We start from the raw sequence: 18,158 nt of genomic DNA, 5'->3' as shown, positions 1-18,158 counted from the left end.
AAGTACAAACTGGCTCCATCTTCAGGTGGCAGATGAGGTGACAGACACGCTCGGGTTGGGAAAGCAGATTGCAAGCAGAGCAAGAATCTGCTCCTCAGCCCTGCACTGAAGACTTGCTCACTAAAAGTAAATCTCCACTCTTTTACAGCTTCTCTTTCAAAAAATAAAGATTATTGAGTATGTGATGGTTCTGTGCATATGGACCTTTGGGGCAGAAGGAATTACTAGTCCTTTTCCCCCTTGGTTTTCCTGGAAGGTGGCCCTTCAGCCTAGCTTGAAAAGGTCAAGATTCCCATGTGTGATCTGCAGTAAGGCCACGAACAAACTGATGACCAGGGCATGAGAAGTATGTAGGTTTGGCTTAAATGCAGAATAAATAGCTCCATATCTGAGCTGGGATGGTTGGTGGTGGTTCTTGGTGTTGGCGCTGATGGCCCACGACTGCTACCCTTTTCCTTCCCTTCCTGCATCAAACTAGATCATCAGGGTGCCTGAGCCCAACAGGGTAACCAAAGGGCCTGGGATCTTCACCTGTACACGCTATAGTTTCTCAGTACTAAGGCATGAACTAGTGTGGAGGAATAAATATTAATGTGCTGCATGCATGTGTGCACATGGATGCTCTTGTGTGTGACGCCTAGAGGTGCTCAAAACCTCTGCCCTGAACAACGAGTTTTGACTCTTTTACAAAATCCCTACTTTGCCAACCCCTGCGATGATACCTTTTCCTTCCCTTGGAGGCCCAGGACTCCAGCTACGTGTGTGTCACTTCTGCACAGTCCCGTTTCCCTTCAGCCAGGCACGACAAGAGCTCCAGCCGTGCGGGGCTGATTGGCTGCAGCAGCTCCACGTTCGGCGTGGGCTCCCTCCTCCTGTCCCTGCTGCAGCTCTGCTTTTGCAGAAGTCAGGAGTTCCCATTGTTCATGGCCACTGGAAAGGGCAGCGGCGACCTGGACATGAAGGCTCTGCTTCTGTTCCAGCTTTAAGAAAAAAGACACGGGCACTGTTTTTCTCATGCCGCTGGATGTGCTACAGCCTTCTGGGATGAGGTTTTTCCTCCAGTATGCTGGCTGTTTTTTTGCTTTTTTCTCTACTGGGTTTTTGATAGCATCTACCTGGACAGACTGCTGGATGGTGAATGCTGATGATTCCCTGGAGGTAAGATCTTTTGGAGGACCTGATCTCCAAATCAAATGTGTCCTAGGGAGAGCATGGCATCATTGCTCCACTCTCATTTACATTTCCTCCGTTGGACTGGATGAAAGTGGATGAAAATGAAACAAATGACTGGCAAGAGCAGGAGAAAAGTGGTCATTTTGTGTAATTCTCTCTGCCAGGCTCTGCTCTCAGGAAAAGTCTAGAGGCTCCAGATTTAAATGTGCATGAACAGGAGCATGTTACCCAGCATCTCCAGCCTGCACAGATATTTTGGAGATGTTTCTAGTTCTGTAGGTCGGACTTCTTGTGGAAGAAGTCCAACATGTACATCTGTGCTCTGCAAGCATTTTTCTTAACAGCCATTGAGCTCTAGGGCTAGCAGAAATGTATGGGGACCATGGGGACCGCTGTCAGATCCAGCACTCAAAAATATTTTCTTGAACTTGTGCAGATATTAGCACTTTCATGTTAGAGAAGGGTTTTGGCAGAAGTAAACTGCAAGAAACAAAGGGGCAAAATGGCACATACATGTAAACTGTGCCCCCGACTCCAGACCCCAAACCATCCCTATTTCTCCAGGACTCAGTACTGCAGTTTTCTTCCCTGAGCAGGCAGCATTTTCTGCATGTTGAAGGGCTACAGGGCCACAGCGTGGAAATCTGCTCTCTGGAAAACTGGGTGCTTTGTGCTGAGAAAGTGAAACAGCTCCCAGGACAGAGAGTTTGGCTGAATATATCAGGAGGAAACTTTCTATCTGCAGGCTAGCACAGGAAACCAGAGGAGCTCCTCTGCATTCAGTGACGGTAATGCGATGTTCAGCTGTTTGAAGGAAGCACAGCTGAAAGGGCATAACAGGCTCAAGGCTGCTGACTTGAGAGGAATTGCCAGTGAACCCCAGCAGGAAAAAGAGCGTGGACCCACTGGTGCTGGCTGGGATATTGCTCTTCATTTATCATCCTAATTTGGGAGTTATTTTAGATTAATTTCAGGAAACTGTGTGAATCATTTGGGATCAGCTGAGGATATCAGTATGCTCAGAAAAGCCAAATGGATCCCAAATTAGGCATCATTTCCAAGCAAAACGGAGGAGGGATACCCAATCCTGAATAAAGTGAGTCCGGGAAAGAACAGAGCCTGATACCCCAAGGCTGTGTAACCTTGTCTTCTTGGCACAAAGGCACCTGTGCTGGACTGTCCCTAAGTGCTCCATTAACACCCAGTGTGGTTATTAGCAGCCACCACTCTCACATTCCTGCTCTGAGTGTGAATACTAAATACTGGAGCAAAGTGCCCCCAGCCTTAATACCTGACCAAATGACCTCCCTAATGGCTCTAATGACTCATTGCCTCTTGCAATATGGGAATGCAGGGAAACCGTCCATGGCCAGAAAGGCTTGGAGTGCACAATAACTCCTCTTTTCAGCTAGGAAAAGGGTTATTCAGACAACTTTCGACTTCAGGAGAAAGCACCTCCATCCTCCTGCACGGAAATCCCCCTTGCCTTTGACCTTGGCCTCCAGCTTCTCATCTCCACTGCAGGGCTCAGGATCCAGCAAGATGCAGCAACACAGAGCTGGGCCCAAGATCTTGCACTCACTGCAAGCATCAAGGCAAGCCTGGGTCAAGTTTTGCAGTGGTTTGTACTGGAAAAAGCCATAAGCTGCTTCCCAGTGAGCACTGTTGTGTACACTCAGTCCCTCCCTGTTGTAGACGGATTAAAAGTATCACCACCACTGTTAGACGCTGCCTGGTTCACTCTTGTGCTAGGCTCATCATCACTGTGTGCTGGCACCTTTTACAGTGCGGTAAAACACTGTGACTAATGTCTCTCACATGTTTGTCTTCTGTGCTTTCCCCAGAAGGGTAAGCGTGTGCTTGTTCTGTCATTTTTTATATTAGAATTATTTTAGTAGTAATTATACATCATGCATAGCATATGATTATATATATTACAGTCATTATGCAGTTTATGTTTTACATGCATACTTGTATTAGGGAAAGCAGGTCGTGGTGATGCGTTTCGTAATCAGAGTGGGAGATGAGGAGTTTTGGCCGGGACGTGCAGCTCCTTGGGGAGTCCTTGGCTGGGCCTGGGGAAGCTGGAGCAGATTTGCTATGAGAAGAAAGAGGCAATGGGGTGCTACCAAAATGGTGCATGGCTCTGGCCGTGGGATGACAGCATCAGTGCGGTGTCCCCATAATGGCCCCAGGTGGCCCTGACCCCTCTGTTTGCAGCAGCAAGTTTCCACGTGCCATGTGTGTGCCTGCCCAAAGGCAGATGCCCAAGGCTAGCTCAGGAGCAGACTAACAACCATAAGGACAAACAGCACACAAAGCAGAGGGGAGAAAGGGATGGCCAAGGAAGTTAAGAAACAGATAACAAATTCTGGAATAGTTTGGCCATGGCTCAGGCCAGCCACAGGTCCCCCCCTCCGACATCTGCTCCCATCACTCCTGCATCAGGCAATGAAACTTTTATCCCTGGCTGTGCATGTGCTGCAGAGTTCCTTGGTTTTTCCCTTTGTCTGTGCTAGCAAGAGTAGGTGACAGGTGGCACATTCCAAGAATAAAAAAAAAACATTCATCATAATTTTTTTTCCAGTCTGGGAAGGGGGTAGGTTCACAAGCTAGATCATGATGAATTTTTTACCTCTAAGACCTGCCTCTGTTTTACTTGGAAGCAAATGAAGCCTGGAATGTTGTTAGCCTCTTTATAAATAATTTAGATGAGGATGCTGCTTGTAAGATTTAAAAAACAATACTAATGTGAGCAAGTGAGGAAGTACATGAGAGTAGTAGCTGAATATAGAGTAGTATGAATAAGCCTGCGGAGATTTGAGATGAATGTGAAATGGTATAAACACAAGTGGAACAAAATACAGTTTAATAAAAATATGTTAATTTCAAGCACAGCCCAAATGCTGATGAATTAAGACCGAAGAGGGGGTGCAGCTGTATTGAGGGCCACAGTAAAAGCTTACGCCTATGCAAATTGTTTAACTTGAAACTGTTCTCTTGAAAAATAAGAATCAATGAAAACGTTTGTTTTTTTTCTGCATTGCTCGTCATTTTGTGATATTTTTCATTTAGCTTACCCCCAAATTCTGAGAAATTGTATGTAGTTTTCATCTTCACAAAACAAAACATGTAGATTATTTTCATTAAAACTTGAATAACAACTTTTTGCCAGCCTGAAATAGTGAATCATTTTTAGTCACCTTTAATCCACCGTGCAGTATCACGGAGAGCTTGTACAATTTGTACACTGTGCTGTGAAGAAAGTACTGTGGCTGGCTACAGGTTTCAATACATCACGGATTAGACTTTATTAAGCAGCTGTGTTATTATCTGCTTTGCGATTTACAAAGCATAGGAAAAATGAATTTACATCACCCAAACCAGCATGGTTCCTGTCCCCTTTGTGAGACCCATTCACCCCAAATTTCTCTTTCCACTAGCAGCAGCAGGGTGCCCCTGGCAGCAGCGGGGGCAGGCTGGAGCCCAAAGCTGCACCCACATTATCTCCGCTCCTTTTATGAGCAATCTGAGGAATGTTTTAGAGGCGTTCGTTGCCGTATTTGCATTGGTAATGAAAATGCCTCCCATATTAAAGCGATTTATGAAAGGCTGGGCTGGGAATGCTATCTAAGGCTTTGGCAGGACAGAAAGGATGAGCCATGATGCTACTGCAAGGTCTGCGAAGTCTGGATGTCTTGGCGATGAGTGGCCAGGCGCATGCGGTCCCACAGCCAGCAGCGCAGTGGGAGCCCCAGGGCCAGGATCAGCACCAGCTGCCCCTGCTTTTCCAGACGGTGTTCAGGGCTGAGTCACTTGGGGCAGCCCTTCAGAAACATCTGGGAAGGGGCTCACCTCTTGCTCTGCGGCAAAACACTCCCATATTGCGCTGGGGCCGGCTCTCCTGGTGTGAGGCTTGTCCCCATGAGTCACGAGCGGCTCCGTCCTCCTGAGCCTTCTCTGCAGGAAGGTGGTGGAAAGGGAGTGCAGTGGCAAACTCATAGGTCGTCTGGTCCACAGCCCTGCCCAGCTCAGCCTGGGCAAGCAGCTGGCAAGGAGACAGCAAACCTGCTCTTGATTACCTCCAACCAGCTACCCCCAGCTTCTCCCAGAAATTCCCTTCAGAATTTTTATCCTTCCCAAAATGATGGTTTTGTGCCCCAATGTCTCATCTGAATCTCTTTCATTCTAATTTAAAATCATGAGCAGGGACACAGAAAACCTTGCCCTTTCTCCCCATCCTGCCCCTTTTCCAGTTCTTCATACTTAACAAGTCCAGCTAGCCATTGACATAACTGGACCAGGGTTCCTGCTGAACTGCCTAGCTGCCCATCTGCTGCATTGGTGGGTATAGTAATTTATGGTCTTTTTTTTTTCTCCTATTAACCTGTAGGTGAGTACAAAATGCCGTGGCCTGTGGTGGGAATGTGTCACAAATGTTTTTGATGGGATCCAAACTTGTGATGAGTACGACTCCATCTTCGCTGAGCACCCTGGTACGTAAGAGATAAAGGTACTTCCATGAGCAGTGGGGAGACCTGAGTGAAGAACAGGGAGACAAAAAGAGCAGATAATTTGGTGTACCAATGTATTGCAGCCATATTTCTTTTCTCAGTTGGGTATTACTCCCAGGGGAAGCTGGAGAAAGCTTCACTCCAGGAAAAAATGTTCCCACAGGGCCTGACCCCATTACCCACCCACATGGCCATTCCTCACGCACTAGAACGATCTGCTTCTGTTCTGCAGTGAAGCTGGTGCTGACCCGAGCCATGATGATCACAGCAGATATCCTGGCAGGATTTGGATTTCTCTTCCTTGTCCTGGGACTGGATTGTGTGAAATTCCTTCCGGATGAGCCACTCATCAAGCTGCGCATCTGCCAGGTGTCTGGAGTTACCTTGCTCATCGCAGGTATTCCTCCACATCACCCCTGCCCTGCACGACACCCTTTAGCAAAAGGGGGAAGCTTTAAAGCCTTCCCTTATTTGGGGACAGGAGTTGGTGATTTTCTAGAGGGTAAACACAGGGGAAGGATGTTTATTTGCTTTTTTTGTGCAATATAGCTTCCACTATTCACCACCTGCCCCTAGCAGCAAATAGCTGAGTTTATCTGCTTTCATTTCATTTATTGGCCAGATGCCTTGGCTGCTGTGTTGACTGACTTCCATTTACTGCTGGTTTGCCGTGAGGAACTCAGTGTTGTTGATAGGGCAAAGAGGCAGAATTGCTGAAGGACTAGAAATGCCCTGGCACCCTGGTTTGGTTCTTTGCTCTGCCACAGATTGTGTGACCTTGGGCAAGTCACTTAGCCCCAAATCTCTGCAGTTGGTTTGTAATAAAAGGATAATAGCACAGCTCTCCTTCCCAGGTGATAAATACCTGGCTGACCTAGGTGCTTTGCTGTTACAGCCAGTGGGAGGTTTTTAAATACAAAAATAAATAGACAGCTGCTAGGTACCAAATCATTTCATTTGACTTTTTGCCAATATTAACCATCTACCTCTACTTCAGCATCTGCAGATTTAACATGCAACTCACCCCAGCTACGGGGAGCACATGTACTTTGGGAGTACTTTGGGAGGTTCTTCATCCTCCATGTACCTCCCAAAGTTGACTGTTAAAGTTCAGAAAGTCAAAGGAGATTAGAAAATAAAAATCTCAAAGCAACTTTACAACAAGCTGATAAAATGAGAAAGGAGGAGCTTTATGCCTTTTAATGCAAAACACTGAGTGCTACCAACTGGAGCTAATGGTGACTGTGGCCACAAGGTGCAAACACTGCCTGAAAGGGCTCAGGTTGACATCAGTAGGGACAAAGGTAAATCAGCCAAAGTGACTGGGCTGAGACAGAGCAGGGGCCAAAACTTCATGTCCAAGGAAGTTCTTCCCATCCTAAAGTTTGCTCCAGAAGAGAGCAGGCTGTAGCTCAAAATTTTGTGTTTGTGGTCTCTTTGAGATCACTGCGGCCTGTGTGGGAGCTCCATGTGGCACCTCCCTCCTGTCCTGCAGGTCTCCCAGGCATTACTGGCTCGGTGTGGTACGCCGTTGACGTCTACGTGGAGCGCTCCTCTCTGGTCTTCCACAATGTGTTTCTGGGCATCCAGTACAAGTTTGGCTGGTCCTGCTGGCTCGGCATGGCGGGGTCACTTGGCTGTTTCTTGTCCGGGGCCCTGCTCACCTGCTGCATGTACCTCTTCAGAGGTGAGGAGCTCTTTTAGGGCTGAAACGCACCTAAGAGACAGAGATGTTTCTCAGGGCCTGCTATAGGCACATGGCATTGGGAATGTCCTTCAGGCATGTCCTTCAGGATGGTTGCTCATCCCCAGTTGCAGCATCTTCATCTGTAAAATGGGAATAGTGCTATTTCAGCAGCACTATAAAGCACATCAAGGGCTTTGGGTGGGAGCTGAGGTGTAAGTATGACATAGAATGTGTTATTACATCAGATCTTTGAGTGCTTCTTTCTCTGTATTTCGAGGCCTTACAAGCTGAAAGTCACCAAGCACTCGTTAGCAGATCCTATTTCTCTCCTCACAGAGACCAGCTCTGGAAGGCTTCACTCTGCTTACTCCTTGAGGAAAGGCTATTCCTCAGCTGGGACAATTGTAACCAACGTGCACTTGCCATCCTCACAGACAGCCACTGCCAAAATGTATGCCATAGACACGAGAGTGTGAGGAGGAGGCAAACACACCAGAAAGAGCTCCACTCCAGTGGGTTGTGCAGGGACCTGAGCTCCTGTGGTTGTGGCATAGAAGAAAAGTTGAATTTTGAGGATGTACTGTGTGTTACAATATTTGCATTATGAGAACTTCACAAAAATTTCCTTCAAGAAAATAATCTCCAGGAAGACTTTGCTTTAGGGATTCCAGCTTTCTCGAGTACTGGGGCTGCTTGCATAAGCACAGACTGAAATAGCCAACACAAAATCTTCCAGCTTTTGGCTCATCACTATCAGTGCGAGTGAAATAAATCAGCTGCTCCTGGAATCAGCCACCGGTGTTCAGTGTGAAGATCCCCACACTGCAAGATGGATCTGCTCCCTGTCTGGCAATGTGTTGAAAGAACGTACAAAGCAGAAAATACAGGCTTCTGTGGAGAGAGGGACTGATCATCTGGCAAACATCTGGGCCCCGTGCAGCCAGCATGGGGGATGCTGCTCCTGAAGGCAGATGGGGAGCTCAACAGAAGATAAAGATCTGTGTTAAATGCCTGGCCACATTTTTTGGCCCATAAACCCCTGCACTGAGGAAACACTGCAAATTCAGGTGCATTCTTTCCTGTAAAATATAGACTTTCTCTGTAGGTGCTAAAATGTACATTAGGGATTCGCTAGATTCACTGAGATCTGGAAATTGCCAGCTTCTTTCTGCTTAGTAAAAGTTTTGCCTGGACAGACAGTGAGTGAAGATCCAAGACCTGGCCTTGTGCATGGCAATGAATCTATGCCAGCTAGGAAGCAGGATAAAGGATTGTAAAAACTTTTGTCTCTTTCCATCCAAGGGTATTTAAATCCAGTTCAGGACTGCTGTCCCCTGCTGCAATCCAGGCTGCCTTCAGCACATTCCCTAAGGATGGGAGCAAAAGCACCAACAGCCCTTCGATGCCTCTGAAGGAAAAAGAACTTCAGACATGGTTTTCTTAGGTTTGGTAGGAACTTCTCAAATCCAGTCCTTTCTGCCATGAGCACCACTTCATTTGGTGGTGGGCATCAGAGAGTGGGAAAAGGCCCTCAGCACAGAGAGGTACCTGCCCAGGGGTGGTGGAGAAACATCAGTGGAGTTTCATTAGGGGTGTGCACACTCTTGGGAACTGAGGGCCCACCAGATACAGGCTTCCTCCACTGACCACTTGGTGGACTGGAAGGAAAAACTCCTTCCTCTGATACAAAGTGAAGCCTGATGGCCAGAGGCAGATGGGATGGAGTGGGTTGAATTCCTCTGAGAGCCCCTACAATGGAAGATGAGGGGCTTAGTCCTCTCATGGGTTATCCATGGGTTATCTTTTTTTCTGGGAAATCTTGTTTCTTGTTTAGAAGAGGAGGAGCAGTCTGGGATCACCTGCTAATGTAGGTGTACTGGCAGATCTCAGACCATTGATTTCTCCTGTTCTTTTTCTGGGGTATGCTGTAGCTGGGGAGACTTCTGGGCCTTTGTCCTGATGGTCTTCAGCTTGTTTTAGGATACCAGGAAGTGTTTTGTGACTTGCAACACATGGATCACAACAAGTGGTCATTCAGTAGACACTTTGGGATTAAATGTTTAAGCTCTGGTCAAGGGTAAATATAGAGGACTGATCTTATTTTTCACTCCAGCCTTGTGCTCCTCCAGGGGTACCAATAAGGCATATGCATACCCCAAATACTGTCTTAACTCACGGTGCACATTCCTCAAATACACACGTACACAGAGATTGTTGCATAAACATTCACAAGACTTTCTTTTCTTCAGTACAGATGTGGAATAAGGGTTAATTCTGTTCTTCCAGTGCTATACAGTAGCTTTTGAGGATCTACGTCCTGCACAAGAGGGCTAAGAAAAGGTCACAGCAGCCCTTAGGTTTGCTGGGTTAATGTTTTGTAACCATTCCAGTGCTGCATTGGTTCATTCAAATACCACTGACACTCCATCTGATGTTTTGCTCAGTTGTTAATATTTAATTGTTGATTCACTGATTGATTGAACTCTGACTTTGATTTCATGACTGCAGTGTGCAGTCTTCATTAGCTTGTCATGATGCCACGATGCCAATCTATTTTTGTGTGGTCATTTACTCATTTGCAACAAACCCCCCAGAAAGTACAGAGGTCTTCCTTTCTCTTTCAAAATCACAACCAGTTGCCAAGACTAAAGACATTGCAGGTGAGATCAGGTATTAATGTGTTTTCTTTAGTTCTTCCAAATTCCTATCTGCAGCCTACTCAGCTCATGGGAGGAATGGGGCTGGATATGACAACAGACTTCCTTCCTAACGGCCACTGGTGGTTCACAAGAGTCTATTCAGCTGCACTTCCCAGCTGAGGCCCAACATTTAATCCTTCGATTCCAACAGGTTTTTAGCCTTCTCCCACTTTTCACTGACTCCTAAGGAGCATTTTTGCCTATTGGGGCATTTAATCCACTTCAGTTTCCTTGTTTAGTTTCTGAGGCCACAGACAGAGCTGGGAACTGAGCCAAGACCTCCCCTTCTTCCTCCCTGACATCTCCTCAACTGTAGCATCTCCTTGACGCTGGGGCTCCCCATTGCCCTCCCTACTCACATCACGCAGCCCAGCGCAGCCTGTCAGGGCTCCAGCAGGCTGCAGGTTATGGAAATGACCAATGTCTTGTAGGTAAGCTCTTTGCAAAGCTGATTTCATACCCTACAAATAGGAATTGATTTCCCGTTTTGATTTATGCAAGCAAGAAAGAGGCCATAAAACGATGACATCTTCAGTAGCTGTCCTTCTCTGCCTACAGCATTTCGTCCTCTCGCCATCTCAATGAGCCTTGTTCACAAGGGCTCTTACCCTAGCTCTAATGAGGACTCACTCTTCTGTCCTTGTGAACGAACATCTCATGCAGGTACACGGATATGTTCCAAAATATGGATTTCCCTACTTTTTGCACGCATTGCAATGTGATTTTTTTATGTGTGGATTCAGTAGATCTGAACAATTATTTTCATTAGTTAAGAATGCTACTTCAAAATTCTGTTTTCCTTACAGATTGTCATCTTTTTGAGATAAAATAAATGCGGTTGCCATTGAGTGTCAGCTTGCTCTAACACCACTTCCAAGTTTCACCCAGAAAGGAGTTTTGCCCTGACTCCTGGGAGGGAAATCTCTGCTCTATTGACAGGAAACCAGCCCCTGGGACAGTGGGGTGGATTCCAGAGGCTTCCCGGACCTTTGCCATTACCTGCAGATGCCAGACCCCAGTGCACATCAGTAGCAGCAGCTCTTTGAGAGCTGACAGACTTTATCACTCAGCACATCTACATCTATTTAGTTTTTTAAACTTGCAAAGAGAGAAAAATAAAATTCCACCAAGAAAACTAGGCTTTCTCTCTCAGCTGGGGCTGGAACCCCACAGCTTGCTCTTCTGCAGCTTTTAACTATTGTGGACAAGCAATTAATGACCGAAATATTCTGCCCAAACTCTGCTACAGGGAGCAGAGGACAATCTTGTCCGTGTAGCTATTGGATTCCTGCTGTAAGATGCCTTTGAGCAAGAAAGGAAAGAGCCAGAACTGTCCTATCTAGTGACCCAGAGAGAGAGAGCATCTGCCCACAGCCTCATCCTCTTCCTTACACAAAAGCCTGCAGATGACAATCAAAATAATAACAATAAAAGACAGAGCAGATTAAAGAATATTTCTATTTTTTCACATCTTTTGTTTGCAGCCCTCCTGGCAGCCTTGGCCAACCCCCCGTTATGACTCAGCTGCCTTTCTTTTTGCTCTGTTTTGCCTGAGAGCCAGTTTATGACTTTGTTATTCAGCTGTGGATGTGTGGAGGTGAAAGTCCAGGCCTGCACCTCCCCACGTTCCCTTTGTCTTTTGCTTCCAGATGGTCACCAAGCAATTATCTCCTCTGCTCTGCTCCCGTTTCCCCTGTCAAGGCTTGCTGATGAGTTCCCTCACAAATACTCCTGCCTTCCAGAGTTCTCCGGGCTTTTCTAGAGCAGTTTGCTATTTCCTCTCAAAGTCAATGGGAAATATAAATTACAAGATGGGTGGAAGTCAGAGGGTCACAGCAGAACATAGTGCATTTCCAAAATGGACCCAGCTCCTAAGGCGAGGAATTGTAAAGAAATGGCTCATCTTTCCTCATAACTCTGGAAACATCTGCCAAACTGCAGCAACTGACCTTGTTAAGGGCTGAGCGCTTACAAAAGCAGAAGATGCCAAATAAAGCTGCTGCTGTTGTAAGGATGGGAACAGGGGACTGGAAAAACCTCGCCCACTCTACTGGAACACCGGGGAGTAGGGGAGCGGGCTGGTAGAGGCAGCTTTTGTGGGGCAATGTATGGTTGGTGGGGCCATCCCAGCTACGTTGCCTGAAGGAAAGAACTCATCCCTTTCTCCATTTGCATGGTCAGGAAGCCAAGGACCAGGACAGGTCTTCACGAACTAGGCTGCCCTGCCCACTGAGCCATCAGCCCTCCCCCCCTGCCGCCCCCCAGGGTGCTCTCCTTCCTCACCCCAAGCCAGCAGCAAGATGGGTTTATACCAAAAGCCCACCTGCTTGCCCCAAAACAATCCCACATGGACCCTTTTTGGAGATGGCTCCTGGTCTTCTGCAGATGTCGGAATTCCCCAGGGCTCCTGGTGTGTTGCGCAAGTACGGTAGTGCACGTGCAGGTGTTCCATGCTGGTGGCTGCAGCTGGAGCCTGACTTTGTGACAACCACTACTTCACTTTACTGTAAGCCACTTGCTGTGGTTTTGATTGAATTATTTTGTTTCCTTTTAAATAATTAAAGTGCCTTGAAGATGAAGCAGAATGCACTTGAATGCATGCTAGTAGCGCAGGGACACAAACCTGCTCCTGGGAATGTTTCTGCAAGAGCAGCAGCCGCCTCGGAGCACTGCTGAAAGTCTCGCTTGCCCTCTGTTGGGTGGCTGGGGAAGGATTTACCACCTCGGAAACACATGCTGCGTGCTGGAGCTTGTGAAAGAGGGACTCAGAGTGATGGAGGCACTGCAACCAGATCAGTCCTTGCTTGTTAGCCTCTCCAGTCATCTGATTAGAAGGTGACATTCAGTGAAATTAGAGGTGGCAATATATTTAGAGCCGAGCAATTAATAAGCGGGAGACAGCAGTGTTTTATGCAGCATGTAATGCAGACAGACTGTGGAGTTCACTTCCACGAAAGGGTCACTGGAGCAAATGCCGGGTGGAGGTTGGAAGGAAGTGGTGGCTGATTTAATGCCCACGAGCAGGCTGCGCAAGCTGAAGTGACAAACATAATCAAATCTCATGCTTCAGGGCATAAATTGAAGGGGTTGAGTGGTGGAAGCAGTTATGTATGTAAGAGGTCCGATCCCGAGAGGTGCTAATCACCTGCAATTCTCACTAAGTTCAGCAAGCGAAAGGAGACTCAGGAACTGCTCAACTTCTCCGCTGGCTGACTCCGTACTTGCTAATTTTCCTTATTAATAAACCCTGCAATATTTCAGCCTGCTGGCACAAACATTCATTTTGCTACAGTAACATTTATTTCCTTTCACACAAGCGTCAAACATTAAAGCTGCTTCTAAAATAAGATTTTATGGAGATAATTTGTGGTGGTGCTGGCAGAGAATTTGTCTCTCAGAATATGTTATTATTCTTTATCTAGCTAAGGTACTTATATAGCCTCATTATGAGAATATGTGAGCACTTCATAACCTTTACTGGATTTATCTTCCCAGTTTCCTTCCTGAGCAGGGGAACTCATACAACCCCCACTCTACAGGTGGGGAGCTGCTCTACCAGGCAGGCTGTAGGCTTCAATTTATCTTTTGTGGTGCCTAAGATGGACCCAGGTGCCCACTTTGACACAGAGTTCGCAGTTCATCGGGGACATAGCGCATGGCACTAGGTGTGACATTTGCCGAGGTGGCTCATAATGCAGCCCCTGGCTCTTTTCGGTGAGAGAGCAGAGGAAGAGAGGTCAGGCTGACCCCAGGCTTCAGTGGCCAGCTTGTGAAAAACAAAGGAAATCTTCTTTCCCCTGGAATCCAGCTAAGGGGGAAATTCTACATCTTTTCTCTGTAATTTGAGAAGTAGGCAGACCGTGCCTCCTAGGAACGGCTCAGGTAGAGCTGATCCCAATTGAGTATAAGGCAGTCTGGATGGCTTCTTGAAGTCTCTCCCCATCCTGTCTGCAATGCTCACTTCAAAGAAAATGACAGTCTTTATCCTCATAATTTTCTGTAACCGAGCACCAAATCTTTGACCCCGTAATTCCTGTGTGTGGGGAGTGGCTTTGTGGGTCCTGGGCTATACAAGGTCTGCAGGCATGCTAGGGCAAGAGTAGTGAATTGGGGGCAGTCACCATGAAATTAAGAACAGCTCAAGTGAGCAAACTTGCTTTTTTTTGTGTGTTTTGTAGCCTGCTCCCCCTGCCAAGATTGTCCCTATAACCTTCAGCCCTTGCTTTCCTTCTTCTGGCCTTAAATTCACTGCTTTTTGGATTAGAAAAATCTGATATGCTGTGCTAAATATTTTTAATGTGGCAAATGATCCTTCTTTGCAGAGTGGCATGATTGCATTACAATGTATTAGAACATCATGACTTTGCCAGAGGGTGTTTGCTGGTACTGTTCTGAGTGAAGGAGGCAGCCCAAGCTTGAGAAGTAACTATCGAGTCATTTATCAACATCCAGTCCTAAAACACATGGGGTTGCACCAGCTTGAGCAGCCTTCAAGAGAGAAACCCTCAACACAGACAGACCTTTGAGGGAGTTTCTCAAAATTAAGTTGTATCAAAATGTCAATCTGAACCCCTGTGACAGATTCAACACATGCTTTTGGTATTTATTCTCTTGCATTTTGGCTCCCCTTTTAGGTTCAAATGAAATACGTGCTGCTTTTCAGTCTCTTGGCCAACCTGTGGAGAGGGCTGATCTCCTCCCACACTACTGCAGCATCATGGAGGGTCTCCGATGAACCAAGTGGGATCGCAGAAAGCTAACGCATGGTGTCTAGAGCTTGTTTTCCTTCATGATATCCTCATAGGATGGAGGCAACTCAGTTCCCCCAAGGCTGAACCGCGGGGCAGGAGGAGAGGACGTCTCCATGTTCACACAGGGGTTCGGAGATCTGGAGAACGGGCACTGAGGGGCTTCACCCGCTGGGGAAAGAGCAAAGCCGAAACTGTAGAGCAGACAGTGAAGAGCAGGTGTGGGGGTGAGCTGGGGAGGAGCTGCCAAACCACTCGGGAACAAGAAAGGCATGGATGTAATTTTTAAATCACTAAACCTCTCGCCGCAAACTCCAGATGCAAGAAGTGAGAACAGAGGAATTTGGGTGGGTTTGGGTGGGTCCTCCCTGTGGAGACATTGTTCATGGCCACCCAGAAAGCAGGCCGTACTTCCTCTGGGAAGGGCTCAATGCTACCTAATGACAGAATTAGCTTTATTCTTCCTGGGGGGCTGTTGTCTGGCCCAGCCTGCTGGCAGTACTCCAGGTCAGCACTGGGTGCTGCACACAGTCATTATAGTCCTGTCCTCAAAATTCTGGGTGTTTCTGGGGGAACTCTGAGGGTGGCTTCTGCGATGAATAACATCCACCAAGACAGCCTCCTGACAGACCCCAGGGTGCATCAGCCAGCCCAGCTGCCTGTTGGGGTGGCTCAAGTAGGCCAGTGTAGTCTTGCCTGAGTGAGAAATTCAGGTGATGTGTTGGAAAGGGCTGCCTGACCCCTGAGTACATTGGGCTGCCAAGTGCCCTGACACCAAGAAGAAGGCCCCACACCCCTCCAAGTGTCAGTGTGGCCAAGTCTAGAAGGCATCTTCGGGACATATGGACACACAGAGACAACCGCAGCCCGGCTCCCACTCAAGCCTGGCCACCTCTCACTGGGTTTTGGATGGGACCCGTGGGACCTTGCAGAGGCCAGGGAGAGGACTAACCGCAGAAAGCATCCGAGCTGCTGAGCGCAAAGACGGCCAGGGTGCGTGGGTGAGGGAGGCAGCTCCGCCGCTTCAGCCAGCACTGCAGGCAGCAGCAGATCCCGCAGGACAGGAGCAAGGCCAGGAAAAACAACATCAGGAACCTGAGGCAGAGGCAGCAGGGGAGGAATAGAGCCATCACCATCTGCGGGCAGCACCGACAGATGGCCGCCTGTCTTCAAATTAACATATTCATTAATGTATTTTGCAAATAGCCGTTAAACGTTGCGGTTTCCCCATCAGCGTGCTGGACATGATCAAAGTCCTGGGAAACCAACGTCTCAGTGCTGAGTGCTGGCTCGAAATTCTAGCATTTCTCTCTGAAATCATTCATCAGGTTTGCCCAGCTCAGTTGTCAGCGTACAGTGAGGATATGGATTAATGATTCCCATTAGTCAGTAAAGACAGAACACAGGGACAGCCCAGGAGCAATGCTCTCCAGCTATCAGTCTCTCTTAATGCCTTTCTCTCCATATATCCATCAAAGAATATTATTTGCCAGTTTTCCCTCTAAAACAGAGCTGAGCTGAAACTTACCACACATACCAGCTGCTAAAGTTTTCATCGCCCTGCCCAACGCACCTAACAAGGGAGAAATAAAAGGAAGCTTCAGTCCAGTGAGTGGGGACCAGACTGGCTCCAGCACACATCTATCAGCATAAAGAAAAGCATCGTCGGTAACTACATGATTGAGAAGTTTTCCTCCATCAAGGGAACCTGATCATAAGTTTCTCTGTTTAGATGGGAGCAGATGCAGACTTTGTACAAAGCAGAGTGCAACTGGTTTGCCTTTCAACACCAGCACCCGCCACCAGTGTTTTTGCTGAAAACCCAGAGGAACAAATAGCTGCCAGCTTCCCGTTCCCCTTTTGGAAGAAAAACCAGGCAGCCTGTTCCTGAGAGCCCGGTATGGGAGCAGGCACGGCCGCCTGCCCGTCCCTGGCTGGCAGTGCGAACGAAACTGGAGAGACACACTCACCTCTCACCAGGCTCACAGTCGGACTCGGAGCCTGCTAACTGAAAACACACGTAAATCAGAGACGGCAAGTTGTGCTTTCTGTTGTTGTTGCTTTGTTTTAAGCCAATATAATTACTGATCTTGTCTTGGAGAGGAAGAGCAAGAGGTGCTGGCTCCTGCACGGATGAAAACCGCTGCTCTCTCCAGGGACTGCTGTCTGTGTACTTGTGCTCTGAGCTAGCCCGTATTGAAATCAGCAGATAAGCTCCCTGACAGCTCAATAAATTCAATAGTTAGCAGATGAAAGCTAAGCCAAGGGGGAAGCATTTCATTTTATGTGAAAAGAGAAGGCTGAGAGCAGGGAGACACAAGCAGGTATCAGAGACCTTTTTACAGAGCTGGACTTTACTCTTCAGAAATGTCTTCTGAAGAATTTCCCATGACTAATTCTTGGTTTGTAGCTATTTTCCAGAGGTTAATTGTGAACGTAGCTGTAAATTGGAGTTGTTTTGACTGAACATGTGCTGTACCCAGCGTTTTTCTGTTTTTGGATAGTAGTAGTGCATCATTCCCAGAGTCAGGTTTCAGGTATGTGTATTTGCAATCGCAAATATGTGAACCTGAAACTTGTTCTTCAGGTCTATTTCCTACTCTCCATTAAAGCAAGTTTACTTTTGCAAGCCTTGTTGATCTTAGCCTCAGTTTCGTATTATCTGGGCAAAAGTAATCGGAGTGGTTCATCAACAAGGTTGAATCAAATTCGTTAGAATTTTTGGACAACTCACATTAGATGTGTTTTAACACTTGCCCAACTTTGCTACAAAAATCAAGATATAGAATTGCAATAACACCAAGAAACAGAATAAGCAAGATGGAAGAATGCAGATGCATTTCTTGGAGAAAACTATCAACATAAGTCATGCATCATTACTTCACTTTGGATTTCCTTCTTTCTATACCCAAAAGATACAGAGATTTCAGACTTGGAGTGAAACTAGAAAGCTCTATCAAGTGTTAGAAACTCGTATCAAATATGTATATTAATATAATATCTCTTATTAACAGGACTTCTTGTGTCTCTATAAGCCACAACAAATTACTCCATAAATCTCTATTATCTGTCTGGTCCTGTGCACACTGCTTTTTGGTTTAATAGGGGCAGGATCAGTCCCTAGTTTCACCAGAAGTCTTTAGGTATAACTCTTTCTTTATCTATGAAATTTCATGAGCAGTTGAAACTAGAATGAGGAATAGGGAAAAAGACAAGCTTCGAAATGAACTCTTTCAGACGTGTCCTTTGAAAATTGAGCTAATTTGCCATGTCACACATGTACCCTGGTGCAGAATATTTAAGATTTTTTTTTGTACTTCAACTGATTATTAGAATA

General features: G+C 46.8%; 2 protein-coding genes across 2 annotated transcripts; one reads left to right on the top strand and one right to left on the bottom strand.

Annotated features, from left to right (window-relative positions):
- The first annotated feature begins 1,014 nt into the window (after window positions 1–1,014).
- On the top strand, window positions 1,015–7,881 carry CLDN16 (claudin 16). Its single transcript, XM_040567576.1, has 5 exons — window positions 1,015–1,158; window positions 5,567–5,669; window positions 5,920–6,084; window positions 7,183–7,374; window positions 7,711–7,881. The coding sequence occupies exons 1-5, from the start codon at window positions 1,015–1,017 to the stop codon at window positions 7,848–7,850; spliced, it is 744 nt and encodes a 247-aa protein (XP_040423510.1). The 3' UTR covers window positions 7,851–7,881.
- Window positions 7,882–14,460: 6,579 nt separating this feature from the next.
- Window positions 14,461–16,397, bottom strand: TMEM207 (transmembrane protein 207). The gene is made up of 3 exons (XM_040567233.1): window positions 16,350–16,397; window positions 15,774–15,916; window positions 14,461–14,992 (listed from the first exon to the last, which is right to left on the bottom strand). Exons 2-3 carry the CDS (start codon window positions 15,907–15,909, stop codon window positions 14,844–14,846), a joined length of 285 nt encoding a protein of 94 aa, XP_040423167.1. The 5' UTR covers window positions 15,910–15,916; window positions 16,350–16,397; the 3' UTR covers window positions 14,461–14,843.
- Window positions 16,398–18,158: the final 1,761 nt, after the last annotated feature.

The sequence above is a fragment of the Cygnus olor genome, chromosome 9, assembly GCF_009769625.2.
Source record: "Cygnus olor isolate bCygOlo1 chromosome 9, bCygOlo1.pri.v2, whole genome shotgun sequence".
NCBI classification, from domain to species: domain Eukaryota; kingdom Metazoa; phylum Chordata; class Aves; order Anseriformes; family Anatidae; genus Cygnus; species Cygnus olor.
The sequence above is the reverse complement of the archived record's forward strand: the minus strand, read 5'-3'. Positions and strand labels throughout refer to the sequence as shown.